The sequence below is a fragment of the Equus caballus genome, chromosome 6, assembly GCF_041296265.1.
Source record: "Equus caballus isolate H_3958 breed thoroughbred chromosome 6, TB-T2T, whole genome shotgun sequence".
Taxonomy (NCBI): Eukaryota; Metazoa; Chordata; class Mammalia; order Perissodactyla; family Equidae; genus Equus; species Equus caballus.
This window is the reverse complement of record NC_091689.1, coordinates 88,165,477-88,182,679: the sequence shown is the minus strand read 5'-3', so window position 1 is coordinate 88,182,679 and position 17,203 is coordinate 88,165,477. Positions and strand designations below refer to the sequence as shown.

Below are 17,203 nucleotides of genomic sequence, written 5' to 3'. Positions count from 1 at the left end.
CGCCCTTGAGGCATCCTATTCCTTTGGGCCCACTGCTCCCTCAGGACCTCTCCCTCCAAACTCGCAGCTGGCTCCACCTGGCAAAGACGTCAGCACTGAGCACGCAACCAATGATGTTTCCAAGGTGGGGGACGTTGTTTACATAAGGGAGGGCGCTGGTGATGAGCACATTCCTTTCCCCAGCCACGGGCAACCTGATAGGGAAGGAGGAAGAGAACATTCCATGGGGGAGATGCGAGGGTCAAGAGGGACCAACAGTGCACAGAACACCCAGACCAGATGTGTTGTACTGTCAGAGGGTCATGTACATCTGAAGTCTTTCCTCACACCAACCCACAGGACCACAAACTCCCCCAAAAGCTGTAAGATCCTCTACAGCGAGTTCAGGGCCCTGTCCACAATGAGCAAGCCTTGTGTACTGCTCCAAAGGAGCCTCATTCCAACACTCATCTCAGTCCCTCTTTACCATCGTGGCTGCTTCTTCTCCATTAGCTCATTCTCAGGCTCCAACTTCCCAGGTATCAACAAGGCTCTCCCTAGGCTCTGTCCAACCACCATCACTCATGACTCTGGACTCCGATGCCACCCAAGAACACTTTCCCAGCGCTGACCTCACCCCTTCTTCCCAGGTGCTACATTAACATTACCTCTAATCACTACCTGAAGTCCTCACAGCTCGCCACCCCATATACAAACCTTCCCAAGTCCCTGTACCCCTTGACTCTTCTCTCCCTAACCATGTCTGTCATTTCCTCATGGCCTGACTCAAACCAGCAGGCACCAACTAATGCCTTCACAGCCACCCTCTCCTCCCCACTTATCCAGGATCATTCCTAGTCATGTCACTCAATCTGCTGTCTGAAGTCACTCAATCCGCTGTCTGAAGTCACTCAATCCACTATTCTCTTTTCATGCTTCATCATCCTCAACAGCTCAGCTGCACACATCGTGTTTCCACCCGCCTCCTTAGCACTGACCCCTCACCAGGGCTCCTTTCATCTGCCCAACCATTCTCAGCCTATACTCACTGGCCCCGTCACTTACTTTCTTTCAACCTCAGGCATCCTGATAGCTCCCTGGTTCCCACAGCTTCTACTACTAACAAAGGCTCGAATTAGTCCTCCACGTTACCCTCACCCCTTCTTCTCTGCTGCTGCGATATGTCCGGTTAGATGTCCCAACGACTTCCTGGAATTTCCTCACAAAAGATTTCACTAATTTCTCCTGCATTCATTGGCTTTTCTCCCCATAACTGAACACCATCATTTTCTCCGAAATCCAGCTTAGTAATCAACTCCTTCAGGGAAGCCTTCCTTTACTGATGACCAGCCTTCCTCTCCAACTCAGCCTTGTATCCTGAGCCCCTAAGCACTTTGTGGCACATTGTGTGGTGCTCCTCCTGCGTTACCCTGTAACTTCCCTCTCGTTATGAGTATGCTTTATATCTAGTGTGCTAGATACAAAGGTGAGTACGCCTGGGGCTCTGCCCTCAGTGGGGTTACCTTCTATTATGTAACTGCTGACCTGGATCAGTGCAATGAGAGGCACAAGTGCCGGAGGAATTTGAAGGAAGGCAAGCATGCACTCCAGCCTGAGATTAAGGAAGACATCACAGAGGCAGAACTACTTGAGTTGGGCCTCAAGAATGGGTGGAAATTTGCCTCATCAAGACAGTGGGGATGTCTTTTAGTCAGAAGGAAAAGCACAGAAGACAGCCTGGTCTGGCTATCGGGTCTTCAATGCCAACTGTCTCCTCCTCTACATATGCATTTAAACCTGTTAGCCTGTACAGACACCTGAGAAAGTCTATCTCCTAGTCTTTCTTACCTCCAAAGCACTTAGTACTAATTCACCCAAATTTTATCAATATCTACCAAACACTTGGCCCGGTGCTAGAAACTGGGCCACATAAAAGATAGCCTCTACCTTCAATAAGTTTACAGATCAGTGAGGAGACAGATATGAAAAGAGGCAATTACAACATCATATCATAATGGGAGCTCCCAGAAGATGGAGCACTTAAGACTGTTTCAAGTTCTATAGAGAAGAAAATGACAAAACTAGTCTCTTGAGGAACAATTATCCATCAGGTAGGTAAGATGCAGGCATTCCAGGGGAAGGAACAGCACATGCAAAGACACTTTAAGGCATGATATGATCTGAGCCTGCCTCCCTCTCAAAACTCATCTTCACCTATCTGCCTCTTGACTGACCAGCCTCCAGCCACTGGCCTTTAATCAATTCCTTAAAAAGAGCCAAACTCTCTTGCTCCTCAGGCCTTTGCACATGAGGTTTCCTCCACCTGAGACTCCCTTCCCAGCCTTCCCCTGACTAACACCTACTTGTCTTGCAAGTCTTAGTTCAAATGCCACTCTTTAGAGAGGCCTCTAAGTTAACCTCTAGTGATGTTTTCTCTCATAGCACCCCTGTCTTTTCCTTCATAGGCTTATCAAAACTTGTATTATACATTTGTGTGAGTTTTTTAAATACCCGCCTATCCTACTATACTCAAAGTTCCACGAGAGCAGAGGTCTTGTCCATTTTGTTCCCTCTGTGTACCCAGCTCCTAGCACACAGGGCCTGACAAGGAGTGGACACTCAAATCTCTACTGTCATTAGGCTGAGAGCTACAAATATTTCATTTTGGTGGAATAATCTGTGTGTGTGTATTGTCTTAATGTAACAAGAGAGTGACAAAACATGATACTGAGCATGTAGGCACGGGCCAGATCACAAAAGGCCTTGTGAAGTGCACACAGGAACCGTCTGTAGAATTCTGAAAAGGAGGGAGAGGGTAACACATGCCATTCTTAGCAGTCCCTCTGGTGGCAGCGTGGAGTACAAGGCAGCAGGGTAAGAAGTAAGAGATGGTGAAGCCCGATCTAAAGTGGCAGCAGTGAGGATACGGAGAAGAAGGGAAGGATTCAAGGACTACTTAGAATCAAAGACTCGGTAATGGAACAAATGACACAGACGGGGATGAGGGAAGGGTGTGGATGACACCAAGATTTCTGGCTTGGACTTTTAGGTGGAAGGTGGGGGTCATTCACTACAGTAAGTGAATAAAGGAGAAAGAGAGGCTGGCAGGGAAGATCCCAGGTTTGCTTTTGGACATTCTGAGTTCGCAACGCCTGTGCAAGTGGAGGAATCTAGGAGATGGTATCACAAATATGTCTGGAGCTCAGAACAGAGATCTGGACTGGAAAAACAGATTTAGTGCTATCAGTGGGTTAAAAAGGAGCTGAAAATATGGGTGCAGATGGGACTAACAGACAGAGTGTCCAAAATAAGCAAGAAAGAATTAAATTACAAAAAAAAAAAAAAAAAAAAAGGTTTAAGAATAAGAAGGAGAGAATGAAAAATTAAAGAAAGGTCAGGAAAGGGCACTTGGCAGGCAGGTATTGGCTCTATCAACAATTTCCACTAAAGAAACCAAGCCCCGCTCATCTGTGCCTACTCACACTGGATTCTGTGGTGGCCGAAGAGGGGGCAAGTTTCCTAGTCCCTTCTCCCAAGCAGTGACAGCCATGGCGATCTCCTCCTCAGACAGGGTAGCCAGCTCCTCCTCCTATGAAGAGTGGACAGAATCCCTCACAAGGTGACAGGGCCCTTGCTCTCCAACAACTGAATAAGTTAGTGGCCATGTTAAAGTCCCTCTCCAAGCCACCCCCACCTCGGACACTGAGGCTCTGTAGGGACCCCTCTGCTCTGTTGCAAACCTCAGGCTCATTGCTGACAGCTCTCCCCTGAAGGGAGCTGGGCTGGGGCTGCTTTTGGAGGTAGGGCCGGAGGGCCAGGACACCCTGCTGCTTCAGCACAGTCTCTGCCGCTCGTTGACATGGCTCCTGAGAACTCACTGTCTGGAACCAGCTGTGCAGGGCACCCAGCTCCTCTGTGGGCATGGGAAAAAAGGAAGAATCAGCAAGACCTAGAATGGGCAGGCAGGAGTGGACCTCCTCCCCTTCTTCATGAAGTTTCTCCAGTTGCCTTCCTCAGTTCCCTCAGCCATCTTTCTGCTATAGCTGTCCTGTCAAGCTACACCTCAAAGTGGGTCCTCAATATTCTAGTAATCCCTACCCCAAGCTCCTGGGGTTGGGCTGGGGGTGGACGGCTATGCAGTTCTCACCAGGGAGGTAGGCTGGGTCTTGGAGTAATGGGTATAGCGCTCCCCACAAAACAATGTCAGCTAGAGATTCTGTCTCCTTTGTTGGGGAAAGAAAAGAAAAAGGTACACAGGTGAGACATGCAGTTTCTTCCCAATGGATATAATGATATCGAACATTTTGTTAAGTACTTACTATGTGCCAAGTACTGTGTTAAGCACTTTAAATTATCTCACTTAATCCTCACAATAACCCCATGAGATGGGTACTAATATTATCTCCATTTCAAAGATGAAAAAAATTGAAGACTAGAGAGTTTAGTGATTTTCAAGGTTACACTGTGAGTAAGTGGTAGTGTGGGGGTTTGAACACTCTGAATACAGTCTTCCTTCTTTATCTGTATACCATACAACTTTCCTCAATCCCCACCTCAAGGTCCAACTCACCCCAGCAAGGAAAGGACAGCTCCGACGACTCAAGCTGTGGTCAATGTGAGTCAGGGCTCTCCGGACAGGGCCAAGAACATCTTCTCCCTTCTTGCCTTGGACCACTAAATAGTACAGGGCGGCAGACAAAGCTGGCTAAAATGTGGGGGGCACAGGTCAGGATGGCCATGCAGAGCAAGGGCCTGCCTGCCATCCCCATGTCTCAGTCCCACCTGCAGTTCTGTCGCTTCCCATTCCAGCCACTGGTTAGTGAGGTCATCTTGCTCCCAGCCAGACAAAAGAAAGAAGTATCTGCCCAGGGAGAGAATGACAGAAGGGGGAATTAGAGGGGCCCCTTGGTCTAGCCTATTTCTCACCCCACAGTGGTTGCAAATAGGGCCGTACAGAGGACAGTAAGCCAGGATTTGATTCAGCCACCTCCCCACATCAAGGACCAATACTGACCGGCAGATAGCACTAGTGGAGAAGAGGTAGTTGCCATTATCCAGTTGCAAGACAGGGACCTTAGGCTGGGTCAGGAATGGGACCACACACTCTGATGCAGGAGAGGAAAACGGGTGAAAAATAGGGAAAAGAAAAGAAATACTTTGTCAGCTCAGAAAGACAACCTCACATTATTCAGGGGAAAAGGGAAGGAAGATGGGCAGGCTCAACCCAGAGGTTCCAGGATAGGACCACTGAAAGGGGGTGGGTCCAGTATGTGCTGGAGAGACCAGCAGGTGTTCAGCCGAGACTGCCAGCTGGAAACGACAGATGGGGACTGCAGAGAGGAGGCAGTGGCATTGGGATAGTGCTACAGCCAAGAAGTGGAACAAGTGAAAGTAACCAGGATACCTTGAGGATGATCTGAGATAACAGTGGGAGAAAAAAACTAAGAGAACTGGGAGGACTGACGAGAGAACCGCTTAAGAGTGACCCCATCAGTTGGCTGGGAATGAGAAGAGGTAAACCGAAAGGAGCGTATACAGGTCTGTGTCTGTTTGAGGAAGGGAGAGCAGAGTTTCTTAAGAACGACGAAGGGGTGCCTGGGGGTTGTCCCATGAGTGACTGGGGAGGCGGGGGGCCTGGGAGGTGTGAGAGAAGGTTAGAAAGGGGACAGAGGTTCGCTGGGGTGAGGCGGGATCCTGGAAGATGAAGGAGGGGAGGCGAGGGATGAGGTCGGGGTATGCCGAGGGCAATTAAGGGAAGTGACTGATGAAAGATGTGACCAGGAGAGAAGAGGGGATAAAGTGACCAAGGATAATGGGGAAGTATGACGGGAGTGCGTGGTAGGAGGTGGGGGGCTGGCAAAGAGAACTGCGGGCTGGGTGTCGGGCGTGTTTCGGTCCTGCCCCCCTCATCCCCCGCCCACCAGCACCAGCCCCACTACCTTCTGGGCCTACAGTGCTGATGAGCAGCTCCGCTCTCCCCTGGGCCCTCCGGGCCGCGGCCAGCACAGGCAAGCTCCCCGGGGCGCCTTCGCTCACGAACAGTCTCATTTCGCCGTGTACCCCACGCTGATGCAACCGGAACCGGCCTTCAGCCGGCGAGCAGAGCGACCGCCGCGGGGCAAGCCGGGAAGTGAAGTTCTGACTTAGGCCGTTCCTGGCGCAGCGCTCCCAGGAAGCCGACTCCTTCTCCCATCATGCAACACTAGGAAACAGGAAAAGGCTATCATAGAGACGGGGAGGCCGCAGTTGCAGTGCTAGAGCGGCACGTGTGGTGGGCGGGCCCGAAGAGACGTTCACCTGCAGGGCCCGGGGCGCTTCAATCTTCCGGCGTAGCCGGACGGTGGGGACGGAAGTTCAGGCTGCCTCTTGTCGGGGCGACGCTGAAGTGGCGGTGTTATGACAGTGGCTGCTCGCAATGGACGACCCTTGATTCAAGTTCATAAGAAGCAGAGTTTTAGAGTTGAGAGTTACGATAAACTGCCTTAAGTGACACAATGGAAGTTAGTAGATATCCTATTAATAAGAAAGATGTGACTGTTAAATATTAATGCCAGTCTGCAGCTCGTCTACAGCTAGACAGTCTCATTAAAGGGGGAGGAGGCGTGTAGAGGGAAAAGGTCAGCTTGAGGGGAAGTAAGAAGGCTAAGAGTTTGGCAGTAAGTATATTTATACAAAGAAGCACATAGTAATTGAGAAAGGGATCCTTCTTATTCGTCTTTGTATACCTTTAGGAATAATTAATACCTAATAGTACTTATGAGCTAGGCACTGTTCTAAGCACTCTACATATATTAATTAATTCTCAAAAGTTCTATGGAGGTTCTGGGCCTTTTGAAGCTGGGCCATACTCTTATGCAGCTTCTGCCCAGGCTTCTTGGAACACTCTGGTAGCCCTGAGCTGCCATGTAAGAAGTCTTCCTACCCTGAGATGCTGGAGAGGTCTCATGTTGACATTCTGGCTGACAGATCCAGCTGATCCTAGCATTCCAGTCATCCCCATCAAGGTGTCAGATATGTGAGTGAAACTCTCCCTTCAGACCAACCCATTTGCCTGCTGAATACCACCAAGTGACCCCAGTCAATGACACATAGGACAGAAGAATCACCCCGCTGAACCCTACCTTAATTTCTGCCTCATAAAATTGTGACCTATAATAAAATGGTTATTGAACAAAATACAAACAAACAAAAAAGAGGTTCTCTCATTCTCATTTTACAGATGAGGAAACTAGGCACAGAGAGGTTACTTTGTGCCAGGAACTATAGAAGGCATTGAAGATACAATTATCAACAAAACAGATATAGGCTTCTGCCCTGGCAGAGCTCACAGACTTCCTGGGAAGTCAGAAAATCAAATAATCTTTCAAGTGCGATGAAAGTTTTGATGGGGGATGTCAAGCTTGCTGTGGGAGCTCCTAGTTAGGACCCCTACCCGACTCTAAGGAGTTACAAATGGTCTTCTTCTGCAAGCGACCTTTCCACTGAGATCTGAATGATGAGTAAGAGTTAGCCAGGTAACAACTGGTGGGAGTGGAGAGAGGAAGTGTTTCCGGCAGAGGAAACAGCATATACAAAGAACCAGAGACCTAGGTGCACATTCGGAATGTGAAGAATGAGTGTGTGGCTGGAGTATGGAGTTTGTGGTGGGGAGTGTGAAAAGGCTAGGGTAAAAGGAAAAAGTCTCTGTAAACCAACTTGTAAAATCTGAACTTCATTCTGAGGACGATGAGAAGCCTTTGAAAGGTTAAGTCAGGAGAGTGGTAGGGCATTTTTGTGTTTTAGAAAGGTCACTCTGGCTGCTGTGCCAGGAATGCACTGGGAAGGGAGCAGAGCGATATGCAAGAAGACTGGTTAGGTTATATCATCTGGGTTAAAAAGAGTGGTGGTTGTAGAGATTAAAGGAAGTGATAGAAAGATTTAGTAACCAATTAAATGTGAATGGTGAGGAAACAAGAGAAATTAAGGTTGGCTGACAGGTTTCTGGCATGGGCAATTGGGTACATCCACTCTGTGCCCCAACAGATGATAGCATTTCCCTTGTCATAGTGATTGTCACACTGTATTTTAGTTGTTGTGAGAGGTCAGCAGCCATGTTTGTCATCTTAATTGACAATGCCTAGCACACAGTTCCTGCCTGGCACTTATGGTATAAGCATTCACTACATATTTATTAAATTTAAATTTAACTGAATAATGGTACTGGAAGAGAAACAGATTTGTGGGGGAAGCTGACAAATTCAGTTTAGAACATACTGTGTTTGTGGCACCTGTGAAATACCCAAGTGGAGTTCTTCAGTGGACAGTGGATTAGACTGGAGCTCCAGAGGAAGACCTGGACTGGTGATATGGTACTCAGCATCATATGGAGGTCATCTGAACTGGGGGAAGACTAAGACCACCAGAGTGTGGAGAGTGCAAAAGGCACAGGATCCCAGACAGACCTCTGGGGTTTAAGGAACAAGCAAAGTCCTTTCTTATGCAGCAGAGAAGGAATTGCTAGAAAGCTAAGAGGGATGCCAACAGTGTTTGTAGGAGAGAAATGTCAACTGTGTTGCCTGCTACAGAGATGTCAAGCACATAAGGACTGCAAAGTGTCTGTGCAAAGTCAGGGGTGACCCTAGTGAGGAGTGACCTTGCAGAGGTGAGGGAATGAGGGGAGAGAAAATGGAGACCTCCATGTGTAGGCAACTCTTTCAAGAAGTTTGACTGTAGAAAGGAAGAGAGAGAGATGGGGTGGTAACTGGAGAGTGCAGTAAAGGGAGGTTTGTCTAAAGATGGGAGAGACTTGGACATATTTAAAAGCTAATGGGAAGGAGTCAATAAAGACAGGATAAAATGCAGGACACATGGCAGAGCAGGCGGAAGAGGGTGAGATTTGAGCATTTAACAAACACTAGATGAACGAATGAATGGATGAAGTTGGCTACTATTTCAGAAGCGGGAAGGAAGAGTTGAGGGATAGGATTCTCCACATGTTCAAAGTGGGGCAAACTAAGGAAGAAGATCAGTGAGGCAGAATCCCAGAACTGAGAACTCAGCCCTCAGGTCACATGTCAGGGGAGGAGAGCTGGCTCTCTGATGTCACCAAAGAGGAGCGGAACTCCCTACCCCACCCCTCCAAAGCCATACAGAAAACCCCCCATTATGCAGTGGAGAAACTGGGGGAAAAGAGGAGTGGTCAGGTAAGGAGGTAGCACAAGAGTGGGTTTTAAAGTTCTGGCAATTGACAGGGGAAGTCAGTTTCCACCTTCCACCAGCAAGAAGCTGACATCAGTCCCCATCTCCCGCCATATGTTGTCATAGCATCCTGTACTACTTGTCAGTAGCCCCTGATTCAATTATAATTAACAAATTTATTGTGTCATTATTGTGTTCAGATCTGTCCTTAAGCTCCCAAGGGGAAGGGCTGTGTCTGTCTCCTTCCCCTTTCTTATCTCCAGTGCCTAAGCCGTTCCTTTCACACAGGAGGTGCTCAGCCAATCCATGCTAAGAGCATGAATGAATGAACCCACGCACTAAAGTGGGGCCCCGCCCAAGAGGCTTATGTACAGAGAATATATTAAGGCTTCAGCTCTCAAAAACACATCCTGGCTTGAGAGGATGGCAGTACTGTATTTTCACCTCTTCCTCTAACTCTAAACTCCTCTGTGTTTCTCCTAACTACTTTCTCTTTATCTCCAATTTGGTCTTATTATTTCTCTGGCTCTCTGTTTCTCTGTCTTGATGTCTCTCTGAGTCTGCACAGGAAGCACGCAGCTTTAGGTCTGAGGTGATCGGTAATGGAAACATTGGTGTTTGCACAAATTTAATGAAGAGTCACAAACTTTTTTATCTTTGTCATTAATGTCTGTTTCTTTGCCTGTGTTCTGTCTGAGACCTGATTCTTTCTCCTCATCTTCTTGTGTTCAGCTCAAAAGTCCCACCACCACCCAGGACCAGCTCCTCCTGCACCTGGATCTTCTGATGGGCCCCAGAAGGTACTTGGAGGAAAATCACCGAGCTAGGCCCTCTCCTCTGATTTCCTGCCTTGCTGGCCTCCCAGCCTTGCTGACCACATCCTCTCTCACCTTACTTATATACTTCCTCACCAGTCACATCACCCAGAGTTCTCAGACCCTAAAACCTACCACTGACCCCCATCCAGGCCCTCTGCTTCACCCTCTCCTCTCACCACAGGGTTACTGTCCTTACCTTCCCCCGACTCAGCTCTTCGAACAATGTCTGTCTGCCTGGAAGCAGGCAGTTCTGTGTTTTTCTGGATCTCCAACACCCCTTTTTCCCACAGGTGACAATACTGAACACAATGCTGTCAGGCCGGTGGTGGCCAAGTACCTGGGGCAGCCTAGGACTGGGGCCCCGAAGCCCTTCTCGGGGATCCCAGCTCTGTGCCCTCTATGCCTTCACTTACACTGGGGCAGATGGCCGGCAAGTGTCTCTGGTTGAAGGGGACAGGTTCCTACTGCTTCGAAAGACCAACTCAGACTGGTGGTTGGCAAGGCGCCTAGGAGCACCCTCTACCTCTCGACCCATCTTCGTCCCAGCTGCTTATGTGACAGAAGAATCTATCTCTTCCCAGAGCCCAACCACCATCACTCCCAGCCAGACCCTCTGGACTCCTGGTGAGTAAGCCCTCCCCCATCACCTTCCTCCCTCCCCAGCTGCTAGGAATTATTGGAAGGATCCTCCCCACCCCCCAGCTCAAGCTTCTGCTGACCCCCTTCTTTTCTTTCTCTCTGATCAGCCTGTTCCTCAGCCCCACCAACATGTCCCCAAATGCCTCTCCTCCTAGTCTCAAGCCCTCCAGGTCTCATGTAATTTTCCACAGACTTCCCTGCTCTTGTCTTCCCTGGGAGCCCCCAGGATGGGGGACCCAGCCAAGATCACGCCTCTGATCACCTGCCCCCTCCCTACCCTTCCCATTTCTCTGTTTCCAGGACCAAAGTTGTTTCCTGGCTCCCTGGAAAAGCTGCACCTGTCTCGGGAAGCCCCAGGCAGAGCCCAGGCTACGTCAGAGCAGCCTCCTCCTCTTCCCCCCAAAATGTGTAGAAGTGTCAGTGTTACCAATTTGAGACCCACCCTCCGGCAGCCCTTCCAGGAAGGACCAAGTGGCAGATCCCTCTCTCAGGAAGACTTGCTGATGGAGTCCAGTGCCGACATGGTGAGTCACAGCTCTTCTGAGCACGGGGGAGCCTACAGATATTTACTTCTGGGCCCTGTTCTAGGCACAATGGTGAACAGGACAGACAGAATCTCCACCCTCAAGGGATTCCCAGGGGGTGAGAAACACATAAACAAATAAGGAAGATAAGCCTTTGTACTGTAAGTGCTACCAAGAAGCTTAATGGTGGTGGAGTGACTGCGGTCTGGGAAGGCAGCTCTGAGGAAAAGATATTTAGTTGAAGCTGACTAAGGGGGAGGAAGAGACAGCCATGAAGCAGTTAGGAATGAGAAGGAATTTCTAGCTGAGGGACAGCAAGTAGCAAAGATCCTGAGGGTAAGTGGAACCTGGCAGATGATAGAGAGACTGAAAGAAAGCCAATCCAGTGATGCTTTTCTCTCTCTCCCTCCTGACTCCTGGCCCAGGCAGGGTTTTTCCTGTGTCTTGTCTTGCCAGGTCAGGTCACCAGCAAGTCCCCCTTAGAGATGTAACTCCCTTGCTCTTCCTGAAGACTCAGCCCCTCCCCTCTCTTACTTACTAGTAGATGAAAAATGGCCCCTCCTGTCTCATCCTCCCCTAGCAGGATCTCTGACCCCTCTCTGTCTCTTTTCCCTCTGGAGGATGTGAGAGTGGGGCGCTCCCCTCAACCACCTCCCCCCAACCCCACACACACACAGGAAAGCCTGTTCCCCTTTCCTGTGGCCCTGGGGTGGGGGTGGGGTGGGGGAGGAGGGAAGTTGGCAACAGGAAGTGAGGAGAAAAGCAAAGAAGACTGAGGGAGGGAGTCATAAAAAAAACCAGCTGGGGACTGGGGTTTCTCCCCCAGTACCTGGGTCACCCCATCGGGGAGCTGGTGGTGAGAAAATGGGGGAGAGAGAAGGAGGTGGTTAGGTGGAGAGAAGACTGGGAAGAGAAACAGGCAGAATACTTACCTTTTTCTTCCCCCATTCCTGGCAGGCAAGACCCCAGCCCCTCATGTCAGAGCCCCCTGTATACTGTAACCTGGTGGACCTTCGCCGCTGTCCCCGGTCCCCGCCCCCCGTCCCTGAATGCCCACCCCTGCAGAGGCTGGACGCGTGGGAGCAGCACCTGGACCCCAGCTCCGGACGCTGCTTCTACATCAATTCGCTGACTGGCTGCAAGTCCTGGAAGCCCCCACGCCGCACTCGCACCCAAGAGACGGTGAGACCTTCCCTTCGGCTTGTCCCTTTGTCCCCTCAGTCTCCTCCTTTCCCTTACTGAACCCCAAAGTAGTGTGTTTCTCTCTGAAGATCAGAAGAATCAGAAAATTGTGAGAAGGGTGTTGAGAGTGGGTTGAGGTGGCATCTGGATGAGTTTTCCTTCCCTCCCCCCCAGAACCCTGGCTCCATGGAGGGGACACAGGCCCTGCATAGGGACAACGGAGTCCTGCAACCTCAGGCAAAGGGCTCAGGTTCTGACACAGGGACCCCAGAACTGCCTGACCCCCAGGTGAGATCTCTCCCACCTCCAGGTCACATACAGGAAAAGCCATCTTTTTAGGACTTTCTCTCATATACAAGACATTCCTCTTCATTACCCACCCCACCCCCTGCCTCTCACCCACGTCCGCACCCCTCTTCCCCCTACAGCCAGGGATTCCGAAGTTGAAGGGCCCTCCACCTGTTTCTCCAATCCCCTCCCCCAGGGTTCACTCTGCCTGCGCCGGCGCACCTCCCAGCTCGACCCTTCAGACCAGCCTTCAGCCTTGCAGCCCCCTCGACCTCTGCCGCAGGTCCTGGAGGACCCCCATGTAAGTCTCCTATTTCCTCGTGAACGCCAAGATTCTCTCTGCCCCACCCCCCAATTCCTGCTCCTTCAGAAACGTCTTCCTCTTTCTGAGTGTTCTCTGGGTGTCCTCTCTTACTCAGCACCGCCCCCCCCCAAACTTTAAAGGACCTTACTCCTGGGAGACCCCCTGGGGAAAGCAGTGGCAGCTGTGAGGGGCGCTGGGTGACTAATTGATCCTCCTCCCTCCATTTCACAGGAGGTGGAAAAGTCGGGCCTGCTCAACATGACCAAGATCGCCCAGGGAGGGCGCAAGCTTAGGTGAGGAGAGCCCAGAGTACTGCAGGGGCCTGGGCTGCCGGGTTCCCTAGGGCAGAGCGGAGGGTGGGGAGAGCGCACTCCCCGTGCGATTCTCAATGACCTTTGCACTACTACCGCTGCCCCCTCCGCTCTGCAGGAAGAACTGGGGCCCATCATGGGTGGTGTTAGCGGGTAACAGCCTGATGTTTTACCGAGAGCCACCACCGCCCGCGCCCTCCCCGCTCTGGGTGAGTGTGAGGGAGAGGAGAAGGGGGGTGTGCAGGAGGGGGGCGCGAGCACAACTTCTATCCGCCTCAGGCCGACTGTGGGGGCGGAGGTGGGGAGGGCGGTCTGGAGGAAAGTAAAGAGTTAGGAAGGAGACAGCCTGCGTCTCCTCGCAGTCCACCGGGTGAGAGGGAGGCGGTGAGGGAAACAGAGCCGAGGCCTCAGTTTCTCCCCTAATTGCCAGGCACCAACGGGTAGCCGACCCGAAAGCAGCGTGGACCTGCGCGGGGCGGCCCTGGCCCACGGTCGCCACCTGTCCAGCCGCCGCAACGTCCTGCACGTGAGTGCCCCCCAGCGCATCCTCAAAGCCCCACCCTACCCGGGGGTGCGCCCCCCAATTCCCGCACGGGCCTCCCGCTCGGCCCCCTTGCTTTTTATGCTCCTCCCCACTGACCCAGTCCTTTCCCCGCCGGCCCCTCAGATCCGCACGGTCCCTGGCCACGAGTTCCTGCTGCAGTCAGACCAGGAGACCGAGCTGCGGGCCTGGCACCGCGCGCTGCGCGCTGTCATCGAGCGCCTGGTGAGACCGCGTGGGAGGGCGGGACGGAGACTGCGGAGAGGCCCGGGCCAGGGCGCGGGGAGGGAGTGGCGGAGGAGCAGTAGGATTCAGGGGCCGTGGGGGACAGGGTGATCTCGGTGTAGAGCTCTGGGGTGGGGCTGGGACGTGCGACCCTATAGCCGGTTAGGGTCTCCGGAGTCGAGCTGGAGGTGCAGATTTCTCTCCTCTCTCTTCCAACCTCCGCCTCGGCCCACCTCGCCCGTCCGGGTCCAGGATCGGGAGAATCCCCTGGAGCTGCGACTGTCAGGCTCGGGACCGGCGGAGCTGGGGGAGCTGAGTGCCGGGGAGGACGAGGAAGAGGAGTCGGAGCCGGCGTCCAAGCCTCTGCTGCGGCTGGGCGGCCGCCGGAGCTCCGGTTAGGGGCGGGGCTGGGGCGGGGCCTCGGGAGCGGCTCCGGGCGCCTCCGCGGCCGCTGCTCTCACGCTCTGACCCCGCCTGCCTCCGATAGGTCGGGGTCCGGAAGGGGCCGAGCAGAACCGCGTGCGGAATAAGTTAAAGCGGCTGATCGCGAAGAGACCGCCCTTGCAGAGCCTGCAGGAGCGGGGTCTGCTCCGAGGTGAGGTGGGCGGGGCCCGCTGGCGCCCTTCGTGCCGGCCTTAGTCTTTTTGCAAGCACTTTTACGTGGGCAGCAGTCCATTTCATGGATGAGAAAGCTTTAGCGAGGCTCGGAGTACAGCTTCCCAAACTAGATCAGCGGTCTTCTGAGACACTGTTTTTCCCACTACTGCTGATTGGTGGGGGGAGGGTGTGTAGCTCCTTGCCCAGGCCTGGAACAGGCAGCCAGTAGAGCCGGGCCAACTTTGGCTTGAAGGCCAGTGCTGAGAAGAGCTTCCACGGGTGATAGTGGCCCTGGCTTTCCACCTCACTCTGTGCCTCCCCAGACCAGGTGTTCGGATGTCAGTTGGAATCACTGTGCCAGCGGGAAGGGGACACCGTGCCCAGCTTTGTGCGGCTCTGCATTGCTGCTGTGGATAAGAGAGGTCATTTTCCCAGAGGCCCCAGAATGTCCCTTTCCAACAGGCCAAGGCCTAGAATTCCCCACCTCCCTCACCTTTCTGCCCTTTGTCTCTCTACCCTCGGATCCCTCACCAGCCCTCACCACACACTTCAGAGTAGGAGTCCTTATCTGCACTCTGCCTCATCTCCTAGGTCTAGATGTGGATGGCATTTACCGGGTCAGCGGGAACTTGGCAGTGGTCCAGAAACTTCGCTTCCTGGTCGACAGAGGTGAGAAGGCTTGTGGGCAAGTGGAGGTACTAAGAACTTCATGCCTCAGATCCACAGGCGGTTCTGAGTGGGGGGGGCTGGCAGAACAGGGAGGTCTTCCGGCTGGAACTGCATGTCTTACCTCTTGATCTCCCCTCACACATGTTGCAGAGCGGGCGATCACCTCCGATGGGAGGTATGTGTTCCCAGAACAGCCAGGACAAGGTACTTACATGGAAGGCCCCTCAGATCCTTAAAAGTTCCCCACATTTTCCCTACTCCCCGTGAGTACCCCCATGTCCTGCTCCTGGGAGGGTTGTCCCCATTCCCACTGTGTCTTGTCCCACTGTGGACCCCAAAGGCATTCCTGTAGTCTGCCTTACCTGGATCTTCTCCGAAACTCCTGATCTCTCAGTCTCTGGCTCTCTCTGGCCCTTCCTGAGCCCTGAACCCCTCTGTACCTCCTTCTCCTTCCAGAAGGCCGATTAGATTTGGACAGTGCTGAGTGGGATGACATTCACGTGGTCACTGGAGCCCTGAAGCTTTTTCTCAGGGAGCTCCCCCAGCCTCTGGTGCCCCCACTGCTGCTGCCCAAGTTTCGTGCTGCCCTTGGTAAGGGATGGGAGCTTTGGGGATACCCTTAATATGGGGTGGGGGAGGCATGAGTGGTAGAGAATAGAGTAGAGTAGAGGTTCCCTTACCCTCTTCTGTCCCATCCTGAGCACAGAGGTGGAAAATAACTTTCAACTCACGTGCCAACTTCAGTTGTGTTCTTGTCAACGTTTAGAGGGCTGAACTGAAAAGAATTCTGAGGCTGCAGCTGTGCTCGGTGAAAGAGAAAGCTGTGATAGATTAATAGTGTCTTCCAGGGGCATGGGAAAGAGGAGTGAACTTATCCACTCTGCCCCCGCATCTTCCCTAATCTCACCCCCGTGCCCTGCCCATTACTCTTTCTCTCTAGCGCTCTCCGAATCAGAGCAGTGCCTCTCTCAAATACGAGAATTAATAGGCTCAATGCCGAAGCCCAACCACGACACTCTGCGGTACCTTCTGGAGCATTTGTGCAGGTCAGGAAGACTGCACATCTTTGTTCAAGCAGGGAGAGGGTACGGGGGGCATGCAGCAGAGACTCTGTTCAGATGGGGAAGGAAGGGAAACACTTGAGTTTAGTGGACAGCTTGAGGAAACAGGCAGCCTCTGTGCAGGGGACCTATTACCAGGGTCAAAGCCTTTCCATCGGTCAGCATCAAGTGGGGCCCAAGACAAGCCCAGGGATGCTGAGACAAGTAAGGGAAATCTAATGTCTCCCTTCCTTTTGCCTCTCTGTCTGCTACTGGGACAGTGGCGATGGCTTACCTGGCTGGGCCGGGCCTAGGCAGTGACTTCTGAGGAAGGATAGCCGTCTGAATTAAAGCCTCCCAAATTGTGAGCAGAGAGGACTCTGGTGGCAATCTCTGAAGCTGTGAAGAGGCGGGTGTATCCTAGATTTATGTTCAAGTGGTATCTCGAAGGTTCCCCCACTGGTCCCATCTCCATTCCCCTTGAGGCTCTCTCCCTGGTTTCCTTCGGCCACTACGTGGAGGGATCCCAGAGGGAGCTCTTCCCTGCTCAAACCTTGGAAGGATTAGATTTATATGGAGCAGCAAAGCTGCTGCCTTTAGCCCCTTCTCTCGGCCTTTGCCCACAGGGTGATAGCACACTCAGATAAGAACCTCATGACCCCCCACAACCTTGGAATTGTGTTTGGACCAACACTGTTTCGGCCAGAGCAGGAGACATCGGACCCAGCGGCCCATGCTCTCTACCCTGGGCAGCTAGTCCAGCTGATGCTCACCGACTTCGCCAGCCTCTTCCCCTGACTGGGGCAGGAAGAAGAGAAAACGTGTTTCCGATTATCTTCTCTGTTGGGTACCCTTTGGAGTGTGGCGTGTTCTGTTTAAGGACATCCCTTTAAATCCTTGTCTCCCGCA

At 52.3% G+C, this 17,203-nt stretch overlaps 2 protein-coding genes across 9 annotated transcripts in view; one reads left to right on the top strand and one right to left on the bottom strand.

The window, feature by feature from the left end:
• The window catches only part of MARS1 (methionyl-tRNA synthetase 1), a 17,637-nt gene extending 11,231 nt beyond the window's left edge, over positions 1-6,406 (bottom strand). The window contains exons 1-9 of one of the 3 annotated variants that reach the window (XM_070271788.1): positions 6,277-6,406; positions 5,919-6,181; positions 4,994-5,084; positions 4,762-4,840; positions 4,550-4,684; positions 4,127-4,202; positions 3,720-3,892; positions 3,462-3,568; positions 78-194 (exon numbers count right to left, since the gene is read on the bottom strand). In XM_070271788.1, the coding sequence (XP_070127889.1) occupies positions 78-194; positions 3,462-3,568; positions 3,720-3,892; positions 4,127-4,202; positions 4,550-4,684; positions 4,762-4,840; positions 4,994-5,084; positions 5,919-6,027 (887 nt within the window). In that variant the 5' untranslated portion in view covers positions 6,028-6,181; positions 6,277-6,406. Of the gene's footprint in view, positions 1-77; positions 195-3,461; positions 3,569-3,719; positions 3,893-4,126; positions 4,203-4,549; positions 4,685-4,761; positions 4,841-4,993; positions 5,085-5,918; positions 6,192-6,276 lie in introns of those variants that run through there. The other 2 variants (XM_070271786.1, XM_005611342.4) reach the window with 2 other exon arrangements.
• On the top strand, positions 5,264-17,203 carry ARHGAP9 (Rho GTPase activating protein 9). Of its 6 annotated transcripts, none has more exons than XM_070271789.1 (19): positions 5,264-5,517; positions 9,889-9,956; positions 10,265-10,598; positions 10,914-11,137; positions 12,095-12,319; positions 12,494-12,607; positions 12,804-12,908; positions 13,143-13,204; positions 13,341-13,431; positions 13,653-13,748; positions 13,890-13,988; positions 14,241-14,382; positions 14,476-14,583; positions 14,909-15,007; positions 15,177-15,254; positions 15,405-15,458; positions 15,711-15,845; positions 16,195-16,300; positions 16,921-17,203. In XM_070271789.1, exons 1-19 carry the CDS (start codon positions 5,484-5,486, stop codon positions 17,090-17,092), a joined length of 2,346 nt encoding a protein of 781 aa, XP_070127890.1. In that variant the 5' UTR covers positions 5,264-5,483; the 3' UTR covers positions 17,093-17,203. The 6 variants fall into 6 exon arrangements, with proteins under 6 accessions (XP_070127890.1, XP_001488897.4, XP_070127891.1 ...); XM_001488847.7 differs by lacking the exon at positions 5,264-5,517 and adding an exon at positions 6,194-6,479; XM_070271790.1 differs by lacking the exons at positions 5,264-5,517; positions 14,909-15,007 and having other exon boundaries at positions 9,902-9,956.

Bases quoted from the DNA above. Each gene is read 5' to 3' on its own strand.
- ARHGAP9 (XM_070271789.1), top strand. From the start codon at position 5,484: ATGAGAAGAGGTAAACCGAAAGGAGCGTATACAG. The intron at 15,008-15,176 runs GTCATTTTCCCA...CTCATCTCCTAG, and splicing joins TGCTGCTGTGGATAAGAGAG to GTCTAGATGTGGATGGCATT. The intron at 16,301-16,920 runs GTCAGGAAGACT...CTTTGCCCACAG, and splicing joins CTTCTGGAGCATTTGTGCAG to GGTGATAGCACACTCAGATA.